General features: G+C 38.3%; 1 protein-coding gene across 1 annotated transcript in view; it reads left to right on the top strand.

The window, feature by feature from the left end:
* cdh22 (cadherin 22) overlaps window positions 1-20,512 on the top strand; it is a 222,704-nt gene that overhangs the window by 98,316 nt on the left and 103,876 nt on the right. The window contains exon 2 of the mRNA XM_077197694.1: window positions 6,639-7,575. Coding sequence (XP_077053809.1) covers window positions 7,348-7,575 — 228 coding nt within the window. The 5' untranslated portion in view covers window positions 6,639-7,347. The remainder of the gene's footprint in view (window positions 1-6,638; window positions 7,576-20,512) is intronic.

Below are 20,512 nucleotides of genomic sequence, written 5' to 3' on the forward strand. Positions count from 1 at the left end.
TTTTCAGAACCTTTAATTTTTTTCTGGCGTTTTCAAGCATTTTCCAAAAGTTTCTCGTCCACATTGAAACATCGGAAATCATCTCACATTGCACATAACGTTAAAAAAAGCTCAATGAGGTGATATAGAGAGATCATGCACAATACATGATGTACTTTCACAATACTCACACTATTCTTCTGGCATAATCATTTTATCAGCAAAATATCTCACCACTTGCTGGCCGCACTCAAAATCACTATTTCATGTATGGCCTCAAATGCAATTTCCATCATGTTTTCCGAACAACAGCAATTTTAGGTCATCTTTGCGGGGATGTAAAATGAAGATTGTACTAAGGAATTTATTTTAAAACACTATAATGCCGGTATAAGCATAGATATCTATGGGTACAGTATGCGTCACATGACTAAACATACCTCAATTTTCACAGTCCACTCTAAAACATGAAATCTTTGTTTTCAAAATGTATCCACTTGTAAGAGCATCTTCAAAATGCCCAAATGCCCTGTCTCAGTGTGGAAGGAAGGATTAAACGCTGCGTTTTCAAATGTATCCAGATTAATGTAGATGTAACCATAAGAAAAATGTTGGTTCCCTAAATAACGTTTCGGTAAATAATAATATAAAGAAACTTTTGCCACTATAAAGAGCCTGTTGTGCAGGAGGTACCATGCATTTGTTATGTGTAAGGTTAGGGTCAGGTGTGTGTGATACGGGTAAGGTTAGGGTCAGGTGTGTGTGATACGGGTAAGGTTAGGGTCAGGTGTGTGTGATACGGGTAAGGTTAGGGTCAGGTGTGTGTGATACGAGTAAGGTTAGGTTCAGGTGTGTGTGATACGGGTAAGGTTAGGGTCAGGTGTGTGTGATACGGGTAAGGTTAGGGTCAGGTGTGTGTGATACGGGTAAGGTTAGGTTCAGGTGTGTGTGATACGGGTAAGGTTAGGGTCAGGTGTGTGTGATACGGGTAAGGTTAGGGTCAGGTGTGTGGTATGGGTCGGTTTAAGGGTGGGTTAATGTGTAAGGGAAGGGTCAACTGTGTAATTACAAATGTAATTACATAAATGAATTACAGCTGTAATTACATGCTGGTATTTTCAAAATATAAGTACAATGTAAAAACATGTATATACAATATGATACAATACGTATTTGATTTAAATTTAACATCTATGCAAAATAATCCTTGAAACTTTTCTCATTTAAGGCCATTCCTGTTTGGAATATGTGATTGTGTATTGTCAACAATAAGCATTCTGCATTTCCATTTTGTAGTGTGGATCATTCGTTGTGACATTTAAACTGATTCTCATGTTTACGAATCTGTTATGCGCTTGACCAATAATTTATGCTACTGCCCACTGACATGCTTTTAAAGCTGCTGTTATCCATTTTTTATTGACTTTTTAAATAAATGTAAATTAAATTTAATAAAATGTTATGTGCAGATCGGTAAAATCTAAATTTTCTCGGAGGGGCATGCCGCAGAATCCCTAGCAAGATCACACTTGGGACCTCGGTATTTATAAAACCCTGTTTACATTACAGCTTGCATCAGTCCGCTTTCCCGATTGGTCAGACTCAGTTCAGTGGGCGGGAGCACTGATCTGCACTTCTTTTCTACGCCGCTGATTGGCCCGCTGGACGGATACTGCGACGAATGCGCCAATTTTGGCATATAGTGAAGGAACGAACACACTTGAATATAACCCTAATAGTGTCCTTTTTTTACAGTAAAGCTGCTTTGAAACAATCTATATTGTTAAAAGCGCTATATAAATGAAGGTCACTTGACTAAAGGTTCTTCATGGAATCAATGCCAATAAAAAAAACTTTATTTTTATAAGTGTAGAAGATGGGCTTTGTGAAGAGACTGTATACAGGAAGGGAGGGAAATAAAGAGGATATGGGAGGAGGCAGCAAACTACAATTAATGTAATTAACCAATGCGCCTTTTCTAAGGCTGTGACAATATATGTCTCCCCTCATTATTTCCTGTAAGCAAACACGAGGCTTAATGAGAGGCAGCATACGCTACAGCACCATTTACTCTTGATGCTCAATCCATTACAGCTGCCATAGTCTCCAAATCCAGTCCACTTTCACCCCCTCCGCTACGGCCCTACAACACGCTCCACTACACTTTGCCAAGGAAACTGCGTGTCTTGGACAGGGGCTACTTCTAACCGGATCCCCATTCCAGGGCATAATAGCTGGTCTCTAGAGCTCAGAGTCGCAGCCAAATGGAGGAGTGAAGCCACACTAGAGGTATTCAGGCTTGTCCAGGTGTTTGCGAGTGCCGCTAATTGATGCCGCATTCCCAAATATTTGGATTTGTGTGCGTGGCATGATTAACTTCTACATGCGCTGCTAATACTGAGTGGATTTTGATGAGTAGCTGTATTTGAGAGAAAATATTGGGGGTTTATTTATACTTTTTTTTTAGTACATAATCATTTAGTACATAATAATGTATATAGCTGGAAGCCTTCATGTTAGTTGCCATGTTTTTTTTTCTCTTTAAAACATGTAATTAAAACTAATGATGCCTAATTGATGTACAAATACCCATATGTGCAATATTTGATAATTATTTAAAATGTATTCAATTATTAATTTAAATTAATTACAGTATTAAATTAAATATTGCTTAACTTTGAAAGCTGTGGTGTAACTATTTAGTTCACACTAAAGTTGAATGTTAAATGATATGGTATTTTTAATTAAAAAATGCTAGAGTTTTTTGTATTTTTTATTTAAATTGATCAATTTTAACTTTAATAAACAGTAATAAACTGTGGTGCAAATATTTAGTTTACACCGAAAACATTTTTTTTTTTAATGACCTTTCCTTTTGTGCTTTTCAGTGCTGGTCATTGGTTAATGGTAACCCAACTAGTCAAATATCTATTTACTCATTATTGTAGGATGTTGTTTATGGTGATTCTAAAATCATGTCCTTCGGGTGAGACGTTACACCGAGGTCCTGACTCTCTGTGGTCATTAAAAATCCTTGGATGTCCTTGGAAAAAGAGTAGGGGTCTAACCCCGGTGTCCTGGACACATTTGCCCCTTGACCTCTGTCCATCATGGCCTCCTAATCATCCCTATATATATATATATACTGATTGACTTCATTCCTGTCTCCTCTCCACCAGTAAGCTGGTGTGTGTGTGTGTGAGTGTGTGTGTGTGTGTGTTCTGGCTGCGTCACATCATCCAGGTGGAGCTGCACATTGGTGGTGGTGAGGAGATTCCCACTTCTATGTAAAGTGTTTTGAGTACCCAGAAAAGTGCTAAATAAATGTAAATCTAATTATTTATTATGTCATTACTTATCTCATTGAATGTTCTGTTCTACTCAGAAATACACCATATGACTGAAGTGAAGTCTTGAATGAATTTGTTGTGGACTTTAAAGCCTGTGTTTTGTTTTGTTTTATTGCACATATTATAGTTGTGCTCGTGTGGCCTGGTTAGGTTTTTCTTAATCAGCCGTCATTATTATATGTCACATATATGTCATTTCTACATGATTATTTTTTGTTTAAAGATTTTTAAAGATTGCAATAGTCAAGGTGTGGGTATTTGACTCCGGCTGTGGTTTCATTTTAAATGACCACAGTCATTAGAAGTCCATGTGCTTTGGCTTTGATGAGAGCTTTCATGCATTGATACATGTTTGGGGGAGTGTTTGGCAAACGTATAATCGGATCACACATCAAAACATCGCACAGCCGTAGAAGCGGGCCAGCTCAGCTTATTAACCTCAGGCTATTAGTTTCCAAATACTGTTTTTCCTTTTAAAACCCTCCCAGATTTTAATCAGTCTGATCTTTTGGATCTTTTCTCACTTGAACGTTTTTGACAAAGACGGTCCGGCTCTTCCAAAGTTGGAAGTAAAACATATATAAGAGTGCTTTCTCCTTACAAGCGTTGTGGTTGTTTGTGCCGGAGCGGCTAAAAGGCAGTTGGTGATTCCCATTAAAGGGATGGATGTCGTGCAGGTGAAAAGGAGATTGTCGGATGAGAGAGAGAGGTATGGTCTCTTTCTCGGTCTCTGGCCTGAAGCCAATCACTCGCCGGTGATCAGTCTCCTCTCTGGCTCCGGTTGCCGACTGTCATGGCCTCTGCTCTCTGGCTGGCGTCTGATGAGAAGTAGCAGCCATGTTTTATAATCAATCCACGACCTAATAGGTCACGAATGAGTGCGTCCGGCTTGCCAATAGCGTTTTGGGTGGTAGCGGAGGCATTACGACTGTATCAGACCGGCCTGTTGCTCGGCTTTACATGACCAGCCTTCCCACAGAAAACTTACTAATTTATGTCGTTCTACTTAGCCAAGAGAATGGCCAACCCTGAGGAGCCAGACCCTTATAGTCAATTCATTTATGCTCCATACTACATCTTAATAAGGGCCGAATTTTGTATACTCATCATGAAAATTTCAAGAACGCACAATGAGAAGCTTACTAGGATAGTTTGAGGAAAAATTTTCAACTAGCTTTTGCTTTTTTCCCCTGTTAATCGCCAAAGGGTTGAGCATTTTGAGCAAAACTACTTCAGAGGAGTGCATTCAACCAGAGAAAATATTTGATAAAAATAGTTTATTATTTATCAAATGTACTTGGTCAGGCCTTTGCAGGAAACTCTAGATAGTCAAAAACAAACTAATCTTGACTTGCCCTAAATAGTTTTTCTTTGAGGCAAAAAGAAAACAACAACATTACTTTGAAGTTGCCTCTTAAGACAAGAACACTTCACACTAATTGGAAACATGAAAATATTACGTTTGATCAATGTAATGTAAAAGCTGGTTCTTTTATGCTTTTGATTGATTGACTTATTCGTTTGATTGGCATTTTTTGGCCTTGTGGTTTGAAGTCATAATAGAGATTTTTGGGGGGCTTTCTGATGTTTTCTGTTGGTAATCAGCCATACATGCTCTAAACTGTGTACATATTTTAAGGATCAGTTGTTTGTACTGAACTTTACTTCATTTTTCTCCATCCTGAGCGTTTAGATGCAAAGTGTGACCCGAATCACCGCTTGACCTGAGATGCTAGTTGAAGCGTAGCTAAATGTCACGCATGTCACAACCCCTTAGCATCAAAAAATAAAATATAACAGTTAATGCAGAAAACCTTTGTCAACTTTTGCTTTGGTAAATAGAAATATCCCTATTAAAAAAGCTAGATTGCATAAGCTAAAAAATCAAGCATGAATCCGTACTGCAGGTGGCTAATAAGCTCAATAAGCTACCCTGGTGAAAACTGCATGTTTATCTTTAGGAAATGCACGAGACATGATCAAAACAAAAGTCAGTGTTTCACTATTTACCATCTGCTAAAGTGCTAGTGTGGGTATTGTGCAATAAGATTGCAATAGGTTGGAACCGACTACTGTGTAAATTGCACATGGTATTTTTAGCATGATAACGAAAGCATTCGCGCTTAGCCTGTCTCTCTCGATACTCACGGTTTGCGGTAAAAGAAGATCACCAGGCCTAACTGTCTTCCCAAATGCTGATAATGAGGTGATTTTATCACTCAGACATAAAAAAAAACATACAGTATGTGGTAATTTTTCCAGGTTTTCAAGACAGCTTTCTGTCAATGTCCTGTTTTTCACCATTTACAGTATGTTTAGTCTTAATGCATATTGCTGTCAGTTGTTTGTGCAAATCTTTATCCCCTTTTCCTCAGTAGTGTTTAATGTTTTACCTTCTTTAGAAGGTTGTTTCTGTTTCAAGAGGTTTCAGTAAGAACGTCTTAGCTAGATGACGCAAACTTAACATCAGCCTTCCGTCTGCAACTGTCTGCCAAAGGTTAAACAACCAATATCCTGAAGGGCCTTTCTTGGCCCACGCTCGTCCGCAGGAGCTGTGATCTTTTAGCCTTGAGGTTGTGACATTTCAGCAATGCTAAATGTTGTTGTTTTTCTCTTATTCTGAAAGCCTCAAAGACCATTAATCATTTCCCCTGCCCGATGGCGCTTTGGCTGATGCACAATAGGGCCATAGCTTATCTTCACCTTCCTGACCAGTGTTTGTTTTAAGCATTAGGGCTGCCGCTCTAATGGATTGAATTAATTGATTAATACTTTTATCCAATTAGTGCTCCCTCATGCAATTAATCAGATAGCCCCCAGTGTAAGCCGCCATGGGCCGCAACTCGGCAGACAGATGCTTTGGGCTCAAGTTCATGATATATAAACCTCCCTTTTTTCCTTTTCCAACCACACCTGGCTCCCTAACACAGAAGACATTGCTCTTGGGCTTAACACATTATCCGGATTCTTGCTGAGTACAAAGTTTCTGCCTTCAGAAATGCTTTTCAGGTAGATCGCCTAAATGAGGGTGTGTTTTCTTGCTGCATTTCTAAGAAATCCGAGAGAAAGTCAAAGAGTTTAGATCCGCAACCACTTTAAAATCACTTTATGTGTGAGAGAGAGGACTGCAAATTCACTGTGGCACTTATTGAATTATGTATTTGTTTAACGAGAATGAGAATGCAATAACAAGAAGCCAAGAATCGATACAGTTTGTTTCACTATTGATTATTGCAACTTGAAAAAGCTGCATGGCTATTTAGATATGCTCTCTTGCTCCTCTAATCAATTATCTTTGCTGTGTTGCAGGTGATCAGGTGCTGAGGTTGACATGATCTCACCAATGTCAAACTCTCAAACCTGCAGGTCAAGTACCTTTTAAGCTCCGGTGACGCATAAGAGTCTGCGACCTCTGGATCTCGACATCTAGATTGTGATAATGATGCCTTCGACTTTGAGCAACATCTTGCACCATGAAATTTGAGGATTTATTTTTTTGGATGTGAAATGTACATACATGGAAATGAAAAGGTATAGAGGAAATTGGATTACATCCTTTTTATTAATGCCACTAGCGTGGAGTGTTAATTGATTTCCAGACTCACAATGGAATTGATGTCTGCAGTTTTGATCAGTAGCTCCTCAACTTAAAACTCAACTGAAGAAGAAATAAGTCTTCAATGGCTTTGTGATTGGTACCCTATCATTGAAAAAACCCAACACAGATTTCAAAACGGAGGAGCTATAGCTGTGTATCGCCGAGACTGCCTCGTCTTTTCAAGAAACACTCCTCTTAAATGCCCTCTTGAGGACCCAGTGGCCCCTTCGATTGGAGAAAAACAAAATGACCAAAACCTATTGGATTTATAGTTTCATTGAGCATCAGTGAACTCTCGTTTACCTTCCTCAACCTCAGAGTCAAGGAGTTTTCTCAAGCAATCAGGCAGTTGGGAAGAAAACTTCATCCTGAACGAATTTCTGACTTCTGCCCCATGTAGAGACGAGAGAGTTTTCAAACATGGCTCCCCACTGGAGAGGAGGAGCTCAGGTTTTGGCAGTGACTCTGGGAATTTTGCAGTGCTGTGGATGGCTGTCCGGTCAGACCATAAGGACTAGTGTTGGGGTGACGGAAAGAGGTCCTGAGCAATGGGCGATGTCTCATGAAAGGGTGAAGAGAGGATGGGTTTGGAATCAGTTTTTCGTTGTGGAGGAATACACCGGGACGGAGCCACTTTACGTTGGAAAGGTAGGACTGCTTTATGTTTGTCACGTAAGTGTTTTTGGTTGCACTCTTGCTGCTTATTTTTCTATGCAAGGGAAAATATATTGCAGCACAATGAAAGCCAAGAGAGATGCATGTGCTGTGCATTTAAATGAGGCAATTCTCAAATGCTTTAAGTGTGCGGATAGCGTCTGGCTAGTTGACTAGGACAGATCAACCACAAGTTTGGCTCTAAGGCTTGAATTTCTTCTATATCTATGAGGGTCAAACTAAAACAGGTTCTTTTAAGATCTTGTTATCACCTCGGTGGAATATGCCTGGGTTTGGCTACATTAGCTATGCTTGAGAGGAATCTAAAAGTGATTTTGTATGCAAGTTTGTTTTTAAGTGGTGCACGGCTGGGCAATATTATTCACAAAATATTTATGATAACTAACATTTATATTGAAAATTGCAATAATTTTAATGCTATTTTTAAATCTGTTTTATCTGATTTGTTTTGTGATCTCCCAAGAGTGTCAAGATGCAAACTTCAGTAGCAAAAAATGCAGTTTCAAGTTTCAAATGCAAGTCCAAACAGTCATTTGCAATGAATCGATAACTTTGCAATTTCATCATTTGAAAATGGTATAAATGTGTTATCTGCATAGCATTTTTCATATTAAGTACTTAATTAAAAATGGATTGGTAAATATTGCTGTTTTTATTTTATTATACTTCCATGCTCCTTCAGTGCAAAAACAGTCTGGAAAACCATCCCAAAACAATGGTAGTGATATTTCTTTACTACATATATTTATGTAGTATATTTCTATATATCTATATATATCTATCTATATCTATATCTATATATATATATATAAAATTCACGTATATATCTGATTAATTGTTTTAGCTGTATTGCCCAGCCGTAGTGTGATGTAGAGACTTGTGCAGCAGTAATTAAGAGTGTGTGTGTGTGTGTGTGTGTGTGTGTGTGTGTGTGTGTGTGTGTGTATGTGCCAGGAAAAGAGGAGCTGATGTCTAAATGGGAGCCTTAAAGGATGATATGGGAAATGGAAGGGGTATTCTGGAGAGAGATGATTTTATTAATAAAATTACCCAGAGTCATGGCTCCCTCTGAAGTCATGAGCCGAGACTATTAATAGGGGCTTCTGGTTTTGTATGTCTATTGCTCACTGTATCAAAGACTTTAATTAGGGTGATATAGAATTAAATATGACCAACGTGCCTTTTATCAGTAACGGTCATTTAAAACAATCCCTTTCGCACTGATTAATCTGCTAATGATATTTTTTCTAAATGTTTGGCCCCTTCATTGGCAGCTCACTTCAATACATTTGTAAAATTAATTTCACTTAGCCCTACGTTTTATGTGTCTGTATTACGTGGCAAAACTATAAATGTCTATATGCCGCATAATGTGTGTTGCAGTTTAATAACATTTAAAGGGGCCATGAATTGAGAAATCAAAATTTCCTTGATCTTTTGACATGTAAGAGGTCATTGTACTGTAAAAACATCCCGTAATTTTCAGAACTCAAAACTTCCTTTTTAGTCCCAAACCAGCTTTTATTGAATCCAAGCTCAGAAAACGAGTAGTTTTGGAATTTTGTCACATTATGACGTAAGATTGCAACGAAAGACGTGCTCTGCAGAATCAAATCAACGTCTACTTGTGAAAGTGCTTATTTATGTGTATTTATTATTTGTATGTTGCATTCAAATATGTCAATGTCTTTTATTTGTTTGTTCACTACATTTCACTTTGGTAAATCAGTCAGATCTTGGCGCAGGCTTTGAAAACAGTCTTTTACTGTAAGATATGGACCCAACAGTAATGCCACAACATGTATTTAACCGTTCATTTTAATGACTAATCTCTGTGATCAGTTATTTCTGATATGATCCATGCACAGTCAGACATTCTCAAAATCGTTTATTGCTGTTTATGCATCAGTACATCAAGCAGTTGACTTGACAATCAAGTTCACATTGTTAATTTTAGTACCATGAAAATAATCTGTTATTTAAATTGTGATTAAATTATATACAGAAAGTGATCAAAGAACGCTCCCTTTAATCGCTGGAGCTGTCAAACACCTGCGAGTTTATCAGTGACTGAGTTCTAGACTCTTGCCAAAACTCCAGTTATAATCAACGAATCTCTTATTTACATTGTGTTTGCACTGTTAGTTATGATAAAAGCATTCGTGAGAGTGCAGAAACTGAGCTGCAATGACGAGATCACTGCATCGATGCGCTCAACGGACTGTCTGTCATCTTTCTAATGTTCACTGGAACCTTTCATGCCACAATCTAAATATAAAGCTATAATCAACACTTTTCATGATTAATAGTTAATCTCAACAGCCGTAATGGTAAAAACGTAGTAAAACATTTAGAGAGAGTTCCACATGTAATACTTATTTCATATGCAAAATGTTCACATCGGTGGGCGTTTACATTGAAGTCTCACGGCCGACACGCCCCTTCATTCAGAGTGCTAAAATCAGGGTAGATACTGGCCTTTTATTTTTAAATAATTTCTAAATTCTAAAAATTATACTCCGGTAACATACTAAAATAAATTAAAAATTCAGTTCATTACCCCTTTAATGTACTGTAGATCAAAAAAGTGTGCAGATTTTCGCTACAAATAGAATTTTGAGCAATACTGTACATTCATACCAACCTGTTCACATTTTTACCCCCTATTGTGTAGTGTAATTTGGCAAATCAAACACAAAAACTCACCTGGAAATGTCACGTTATAGGTTCAGTTTCATGTTGAGTTTCGTCAAAAAGTTTGAACATTAGCGACTTTAAAAAATTAGTCCTGCCAAAGCGAAGTTAGATGCATAGAGACATTTTTCTTTTATTCTTTGTCTTTAATCACATGGATTTTGGTGCTAAACCTTTGTTCCTGCTAAAGTGGTTTTTGGTATCTCGTTCATTCTTTTAATTTAATAGCTTTAATTGCAGCCATTAACTTTAAGCCCAATATTGCTTCCTTATGACACCAGTCTTTTCTTCTGCAGATGTCTTGTGTTTTTTTGTAAGAATGTCTTCAGAAGTGTTCCAGGAAATACTGCACTTGAATTCACAGAAGCCTCTGGCGACCTTATGCTATTTACATTAGACTTTCAAACCTCAGAAGGCTTGTCGGAGAAACACGAACATTGTGAAGGTTAATTCTACGCATCAGTCCCTCATCTGCAGAGAGCTGTAAGAGAGAGTGAAAGTTGCAATATTTCCTGCCGAAAAGGCCACTGCACCATTCCCCCCCCTTCAGTGTTAAGCCATGAAGTCCAGACATATGTAAACCTCGAGTCGATAAATATTAGAAGTCTCTTTGCAGGGAAAGGCAGCAGGGCAGAAAAAATGAACAGTGGAAAGAGAGTTTTTACACGGCGAACACCGACAAGAACATCCCGCCATATGGGCAGCGCAGCAAAGTGGAAAGATTTCCACTGCGCTTTGAAAGGCTGCCAGCCTCTTCCTTCAGACAAGCGGCGAACACTGATTGATAGGATTTGAACGTGTAGAGCTGAGACGCTGAACAGGCGGCGTTCGTAACGTGCATGCCAAGGATGTCTCAACGTGTAGAAATAATTTCCTGCAGGCTTGGGCGAACCGCTCAAACATTCATGCAGGAACATTCACTTTCTTGTGAAAGTCTTTTGTGTTTGAAAGGAAGGTGAAACTTTTAATTTAAAGCCAACATATAATAAACAATTATTTATTCATCATTTAGGGTTGGGAATCCAGAACTGGAACAATAAAATCATTTCATCCAGCCATCTCCTCCCTTCCTCTTTCATCCTCATCTTTTCACCAAAATTTTATTTTAGGCAGACAGATCAATACAGTGCAAAGAAATTAAAAAAAAAATTAATATGTTGGAAAATAACAGTGTCTTTTCTGTTAACCAAATGCTTTTTAATCTTCACTATTGCTTCAATGCAATTGTACAAGTGCGCTGTTATTTGTAAAGTAGTGACGTGTATGTTCAAGTAAGCCAGATATGCGCAGATTCTAAGGGTGTCACGATTTCGATTTTAAATTGAAATCGATAGAAATTAACTCACAATCTCAAAAATCGAAAATAAAAAATGGAATCGTCGATGCTGCCACGCCCCCATGTCGCGCCCGTGATGGAAAGTTTTACCGACTCTATTGTTCAATCTCGTTCATCAAAATTAACTAATCTTTTTTCTAGTCATTTCAGGGGCTTTAAATGTTATACTTTTAACAAGCAAATTCCCCGAACACATCCACCTACGCAATCTTGATCATATTCTGAATTAAGAAATCATTATGATGCAGTCAAAAATAATTTACAGGAAACATTATTAATTACTCGACCTTCCGAGTCTGTTGTTCATTTGTCGCATGACAGAGGCAATGAACGGATCGTTCATGAACGACTCATCACGGCGCGGAAAAAAAACACACGTGTTGAAAGGCTGTGTCGTCTAACTTAGATTCTATGCCCGAGGCCCCGAGCCCGAACTTGGCCCGACCCGGGCCGATATTTCCCGTCACTATCCTCTACCCTCGGGCCGGGCTCTTGATCTATAGACGTGCACTCCCAACGCAATAGAGTGCGGTGCGGGACTAGATTTGATGGCTGAGTGCGAGCGCGGGCGATAATGCACTCACTCTGTGTGTGCGGGAGAATAAAACGATTCGCGGGACTCCCGCAAACTAAAAATAGCTATGAATAAAACATATAAAACTAATACATTTTTATTTATCTGTTGCAGAAAAGCAACAAGAACAACTAAAACAAAATAGAAATTATTTACAGGCCAGAGTTTCTATTTATAACATGTTTGCAGCGTTGAGCGATTTAGCTAGACTCCTCATCGCTCAAAACGGACTTTTTGTTCAGTGCTGAATTCTGCAAGCTGGCAAATCCTCTAATTATAACAAACAAAGTGTAGGCTATATATTATGAAAGATTCATTTTGCAGTCAGCTTCATTGATAACAACAGAGATGTGTGAGATCGCGATGAACTGATTTCAGCTTTTTAGGAGCAACAGCAACCTGTGCTTAAAAAAAAAGTAAAAATCGAGAATCGAATCGAACCGTGACCTTAGAACCGAAAATGTAATCGAATCGAGGATTTGGAGAATCGTGACACCCCTAGCAGATTCTGCGTAATACTGTTTTTAATATCATGATGACTCACGAGTTGAATGCGCAGAATGCGCAGATTTGGTGTACATGAACTTCCCCAGCAAAGTGTGTAAACATAATAATAAACACGCCAAATTAGCTAATGATTTGACAGTGTTACCCGCCACAGTTGATTTTTACCCACATTTGGCGAAATGGAGGAGGTAAGTAGAAACGGTTTGGGATTAGGAGGAAACTGCGGCTTTATTGAGCTCAACGGCTCTGAGCTGTGATATATAAACAAAACGCTATTGGCTATTTTAAAAAGGGGAGGAGCTGCCAGATATGCCCCGCCCTCTCTTCCTGTTTCAGTGTCAATTACATCAACACATTGAATAATGCTGCGCGTTTCAAGTCACTTCAGAGGGATTTTAAAGTTGTGTCCTACTTTGAATGTTTCCTTTTTATAGTCTCCATTTCATATCCTTTCTTCCACTTAAGCATCTCTGTCTGACGGGCCAAAACTCCTGGTTGAAATTGTATCACAATGTTCATGCAAAATCTCTTTATTCACGAATTGTAATAGTTTAAATGTCAGGGGTGTTTGAATGTGAATGTTGATTGCAGTCTGAAGCTTTAAGAATCGATTATTAATGTTTTGATCTTTTGCTTGAGAAATAGTGTTGTATAGCTAATGAATCTCAACTAAGCAAAGGCTCTGTGTTTGCTGATGAGGTTTGCGCTGTCATGACCCGATGTGCAGATGTCTAGGTTGAAGTCTCCATTGAGAATGTCAAACGTTTTGTTTTGGCGGTTCGAGCTGAAATGAAAATTGTCTAATTATCTGGCCCTTGTCTAATTATCTGGCGTTGATAACATAGTCACTTCTTTTGCTTGAGATTTTCACAATTATCCTTTTTTTACAACAAATGCAGGACTTCTGACATAATATCATTTATGATTCAAAATGTTTGGGTCAGTGACAGTAAAGACAATTCGATTTTATGTTACAAAAGATTATATTTCAAATAAATGCTGTTCTTTTGAACTTCCTATTCATCAAAGAATCCTGCAAAAATAAAATGTGTCTGTTTCCACAAAAATACGAAGCACAACTATTTTTTAACATTGAAGATAATAATCAGAAATGTTTCTTGAGCAGCAAATATTATATTGATTTCTGATGGATCATGTGACTCCAAATATTATAATGATTTCTGAAGGATCATGTGACACTGAAGACTTGAGTAATGATGCTGAGAATTCAGCTTTAATCACAGGAATAAATTAAATTTTCCAATATTTTCCAATAGAAAACACTTTCTGTATTTTTCAATCAAATAAATTCAGCCTTGGTGAGCATAAGAGACTTCTTTCAAAAACATAAAAAAATCTTATCAAAACCACACTTTTGAACAGTAGAGTGTTCATGAAATATTCCTGCTAAATAAAATATTTGCACCCATTGCAGAGCTCAGTGCAACCCAAGATGCATTCAAATGCTTCAAAACTTATTTCAGCACAACAGTAGTCCTATAGTTTGACTTTTTGACCTGCACGTCTCATTTATTCACATTCGCTGGTGTCACGATCCGTGTGCACTGCAGTATCTCCTCTTGCCTCGGCGCTCATCAGAGGTGAGAGATCTGGAGTGTCCGCTCGCCTCCTTCACTGCGACTGCCAGCTAACAGGTTTGCTTTGTTAGTGTTCTGACCCGAGAGGTGGCAGGTCACACAGCCTGGAGCTCAACCGCTCCGGCAGCCACTTCATGCTAGCAACACCACTAAAATACCGATTCAGTCTCTAACTGTTAGTCCATGGTAGTCTTTTCCTGGTCTAAATGGTTTACCCAGTTTAAATCGGCAGTCTTACTGGTGGCTGGAGGACTGCAAAGTGAGATTTGACTTGATCATATTTAATACACAAATATCTAAGGTCTCTAAATGATTGACATTATGAAAACTGCTGATAAGCCTGTTGCACACTGTGGCGAGCAGGACGAGGCCTGAGAGCCGTGAGAGAACGACACGAGGCCGGTGGCGATTGATAATGAAAATCTTTTGATCTGAAATCTTAATAAAGTAAACGTAATTATATTGCTCGTAATAATTAAAGATGAACACTTACTGGACTGAAGCAACTTAGCTTCAATTAATATATACAAACATAAACATTTTGTTTAAAAAAAAAATCATGTTCAAATGTGATTATCAGATATGAGGATTTTGAGGGAGGTTTATTTGTTCATCTCTCAGTCATCATTGTATTGCATTATATGTTTTAAAACTACAGAGCTTTGATCATAAACTAAGCATTTAAATGTATTATTATCAGATATAGAATGACAACTGATATTTATAAGCATTTTATGTAAGTAGTCTGCAACACTGTTATACAGATGCCATTTTTTTACATTACAATTTTATAATTTTGGCCATATAAATATCATCATCTGCACTGAATTGCATTTTTACTCAGTTTGTGCCTCTGAATAAAATAAAAGCCTGATGTATCAAACATGATACTGAACAAAAAACACATTTAGCACTTTGTCTAACGCTTCAATAAACTTTCCAAAAAATTACATTTATTTCTGACTAATATTTCAAATGTCAGATTTTACAGGGTTAATATGCATGTGTATTTTTATGTTTTCTAGAGCAGAGTTAGTTTAGGGATATTATAATCATAAACTATTTTGGAATCAATGTCAGAATCTGTTTTGAGTCAAGTCTACTTTGTGTTGTGCTAATTGTGAGTTGTTCCCTATGTAGTGCTCCAAATCAGTCACTTGTTATCTCAGTTAGAAAGAGCCTAATATGTGGACAGTCGAAGCAAAGAAGCTCACCAGAGCTGTAGTGTCTTTATCCGAAAGTTTTGTATGAAAAGCTCTTTAGATTTTCATCCTTGCAGTCTTTTTAGGCTCGAGGGCTGCAAAGTGATGCTATTTACTTGAAGACTAAGTAATGAAGACAGTATAATCAATATTGTGAATGGCCACCGATGAAAAGAGTTGATCAAAGACTAAATATTTTAGGCAGCACTGCAAAATTGCTTTTCTTACTTAGTATTTTTGTCTTGTTTCCAGTCCAAATATATAAAAATTCTTAAATCAAGATGCATTAACTAGAAGAGTAAAATGACAAGATTAATATGTCCGGTTTTCTGGGGAAATAAATAAAAAATAAATGAGTTGATGCTTTAAAAAAGCAGAAATATCTGCCAATGGGGTAAGAAAAATAATCTTAATTTAAACCGAAAAAAAAAGATTATTTTTCTGATCCCATTGGCAGATATAATTTAGCTTATTTTAAGCAAAAACTCATTTTTATTTATTTCCCCAGAAAATAAGACTTAATATCTAATCATTTTTCTACTTTAGTAAATGCATCTTGATTTAAGAAATGTTTGATATTTGGACTGGAAACAAGGCAAAAATACTAAGTACGAAAAGCATTTTTTGCAGTGAGAAAGGTAAAGAGGATAAGACGTCCACATGACCTGTGGTTTGACATCTCTTCAGACGAGACCCGGTCGCACCGTTTACAGCAAGGAGACCGCTTCACGTCCATCCGCCAATAACATCGCTTGTCAGGTAAAAGATGCATTTCCCTCCTGCTGTGGCATGATTATTGTGCTTTCTCATTTCATTAGGGAAAGCAGCAAAGTCAGAGGAAATCCAGGACACTCTGCAGTTCTGTCTTATTATTGTTATGCTCATAATTGGGGGAACAGATGTGATGTTGATCATATGATCTCCATATGCGCTAATGCACACAAAAGACTCCAGGAGTTTCCGTTCTTTGATCAAACTCTCCCTGTGTGAACAGACAGGGAGAAATATTTTTGTATCCTCCAGCTCTTGAGATATTGCCCAGCTTTCTTTGTCTTCCTGTTAGAGGTTTTTTTTATTACTGCTGAAATATTGATACGCCAAAAAAGAGGATAGTTTCAAGTGCATGTTTTATTCGACCGAGGGAGGATTTGAAATGAGGAAAGGCGGAAAAGAATGCAATATTGTAGGCCGGCTTGTGTTATTCCCATGTTTTACGACAAATACCTAATGAAAATCCCCACGGGGGTGATAGACGCTGCTATTTAATTAAGACTTTATCAAATATTTAACACGCTGATGATGGAGAGGGTGATTTCGCTCTGTCCACTGCTGTTTTGGAGATTTTGCCAGGCTACAGAGGCACATTATAATGGGAAACAGAGACTGAAGCTAAAGAAAACCCAAATGATCCAGTCGACGGAGCATTACAACACTGCAGCAGTGCAGAAACCTCTGCATCTCAATAGATCACCTCAGACCTTTCCTGAAACACAACACCGCTTCATCTACATGCCTTCTGTCATATGATTTATAGATTATACTTTTAAAAAGCCTTTTAGTCAAAACTCGTGCTTCGCGTGTCTTTTTGCTGTGATATCTTTACTGATTTTTATAAAGTAAATGTAAGAATCATTTCTACATTGTTGGTAATATTTCAAGATAAACACTTACTGAAGCAACTTCGGTTCAGCTTGATTATCCATGCATCATTTATTAGATTCAAATATGTTTTTTTTTGTTCATCTCTTAATCATCATTGCATTGTAAGTTTTAAAACTACAGAGCTTTGATCATAAAACTAAGCATTTAAATGACATCATCTTAAGACTTTACTGGCAGAGTGACGACGGATATTAAGATGCATTTTATGTGAGTAGTTTGCTATACTGTTATTAAGACCTTATTGATTTACATTACACGCTATCTGAAGTTCTTCTTACTTTTTGGCTGTATAAATATCATCATCTGCACTAAAAAAAGAAAAGAAAAGATTTGTTGCTGGTTTGATCTGCTTTAGGTCTGACCACCTCTCTGAATATCCTATGAAATGTAGAGGTGATTTCTTTCTTTTTTATTTGTTTGTTGGACCCCATGATGTCTCCAAACTGCACTTGCATGCCTGGGTTTAGAAATACGTCTCCCTTTAAACACAATGATCCTCCGGCTGGCTGTGTGTCTAAAAAGCACCACCTCCTCAAAGCAGCGGTTCTTGAACTGACCGCATCATTACTGATCCATAGATGAATGAAAAATATTGTTATAGTCCAACAAAAAGTCATTACTTGGGTGAAATACGCTTAAACAAACTTATATGGCATTAGACCGTAAACTGAACAACACAATTAGCCAGTTAAAGTGGTGTTCGCAACCCATTTCACTTCTGTAATGATATTTTAGTGTGAAATAGGATGTTTAATAGGGAATAAAGGCAGGGATGTACAGACTTGAATTTATGCATCATGAGTTTGTCTGTTGTGTTGTCTTTCTCTCTTTTCAAACAAGTTATCTTGACAAACTTTGCCGTTCTAATTCAAAATTAGAATTTGAATTGAATTAGAATTGAATGGCGTTCTCAGTGGGTTCTGAACAACCCTGATGTGCTCTGATGAATCACCGGGAACACACTGTAAGATATGCAGGAACAAGCATTAGGGAAGTAATAAGCAACCCGGTCACACTAAATGCGTCTCTATAGCAGGCGTTGTGTTTATTGTGCAATTTATACATGAAAATTATTTTTTACGTGCATATGATATGCATGGATAGGTTTAGTAGTGGTGTGGGGTACGTATGTATTATACGTTTGGTTAGGATTAGTGGTGTGGGATTACATGCAATAAAGTGCATATCATATGCATGCAAAAACTATGCATGTAAAAACTAATTTTCGGGTATAAATTGCACGATAAACACAATGCGTGCTATAGAGACGCATTTTCATGAGATCAGGCTGAAATAAGGGTATTTGTTTTTTTTACTTTTTAAAATTTTTTAGGACTGGCTCTTCCCAGATTATTTTGTAAACGATGAAATGCATTTGGTCAGACTTTGTAGGCAAATATCCGGTATGTCTTCCGTACATCTGTTGCCATAGTAATGAGTCAATGAGATGCCAAGAGGCTTCAGCTACAACTAGAGGAGCTGTCAGTGTGAAAAGAGAGGATGGAAAACTGGGAATTTTGCCTTTCAACATGGCAACTCGCCATACTGATGAACTCACCAGACAGATCTGACAACTACAGACATGGATGAATCACTGTATTTTACACATGGATATTATGTGTTCTCAAACCATTCAGTCATTTACTCGTTCGCTTAGCATTTTTTATTTTATTTCGAACAGTAAATGAGTGTTTGTAAACGTGTACTTTTTTGCCTTTCTGCACATGCGAATCTGAATCACAGATGAGGATGTTTAAAAATATATTCTAAGATCATTTTTTTATTTTTTTTTATTTCTAAAAACATTATACCTTAATATGCAATGTTTTAAATTGACATTTTAATTTAATTGATATATTAATTATTGCAAAATATTATTACATTTTATTATGCAGTGCAATATTCATTCAATTGAAAAAAAATAAAGTATAAAAAAACTGTTGCTTATATTTTAAAAAATGTCCAATAGTTTTATGGTGGAAGAGCACATTCCCTTTCAAGGGAACTCGAGCTGCGTCAAACGCTGTGGGAACGCCCCTGCTTTGTGCGTCATGAGGCATGTATGGAATCAGCCCAATGGAGAGATGGAACGTCATAGGCGGGTGACGTCATCGACCAGGAAACTATAAAGCACCCCATAAACACAAGCGCAATAGCTTTCTGTGCCTTCAGTCGTGCTATATGTGAATCTGTCCCTGTGTGAATATTGTCTGTCTTTACATACTCTGCACCACACAAACAAGTTTAGGAAGTGTGTCCCTGACTGCTCGCGTTATTTTACGAGTGGGGATACACACGTTCTTTGTGTTGTTTGTTTGGGAGTGCAGCATGCCCAGTCAGCTCTCGAGGGAGCTGATTGTGAGCATTGCGAGCGTCTGTCATTAAGGACGCTCCGATCCCGCCTGGCGCTCTTCGAGGAGAGCGGTTCGGTGCGCGCTCCCCGCGGTTCAGGTCCCGCTCTTGCCGAGGCAGAGCGACGACGCGTATCGTGGGGATCGCAGATGGATCTCTCAGCGGGGTTAGAGACGGGCTCTGCCTTATCTCTCCCTTCACCTGTGAGATCCAGTGCCTCAGTCCCGTGTTCGGAAGCACGCGCTGCGGTTTCTTCCGCTCGGGCTGAGGCACCAGTTATAAATGAGGGAGATGTGGAGGATTCGCCACCTTACACTCCCGAAAGTGATGAGCTAGTGGAGGTATTAACAAGAGCTGTAGAAAAACTCAGCATTGTATGGCCAGTGACTAGACAGGAATCTGTTTCTAAATCAAAATTAGATGAGAGATTTTTGTCGTCACGAGTGCAACCTCCACGCCGGTGCTTGCCGTTTTTTCCCGATCTTCACACTGAGGTGTCGAAATCGTGGAAAAAAACGGTGTCATATAGAGTGTTTAGTCCCCAGACTTCAACATATTCTAATATTGTGGGGGCAAAATCATATGGTTATTCGGCTATGCCTCACGTGGAAGAGACGCTTGCGAGTTTTCTCTCCCTCGAGGCTGCGTCATCTGTTAAAGCACCGGCATTACCCACCAAGCCTCTTAGAAATATTTTGGTTTTTATGGGTAAAGCGTATTTGGCGGCGGGTCAGGCTGCGTCATGTCTGCATACTATGTCTATTATGCAGGCATACCAGGCTGACCTGCTGAGGGACGTGAGTGAGAGTGAGGAGGTCAGTGCTGACGTGGTTCGCGAACTGCGTCAGGCTGCTGATTTATCCCTGCGCGCAACCAGAGAGTCGGCCAAGCTAGTGGGTCGATCTATGGCAGCTCTGGTGGCCGCAGAAAGACATCTGTGGTTAAATCAGACAAATATAAAAGAAAAGGAAAAAGCTTTCCTTTT

This window comes from Siphateles boraxobius, unplaced genomic scaffold (genome assembly GCF_051911475.1).
Source record: "Siphateles boraxobius isolate OS27281-9 unplaced genomic scaffold, OSU_SipBor_1 41, whole genome shotgun sequence".
In the NCBI taxonomy this organism is placed as follows: domain Eukaryota; kingdom Metazoa; phylum Chordata; class Actinopteri; order Cypriniformes; family Leuciscidae; genus Siphateles; species Siphateles boraxobius.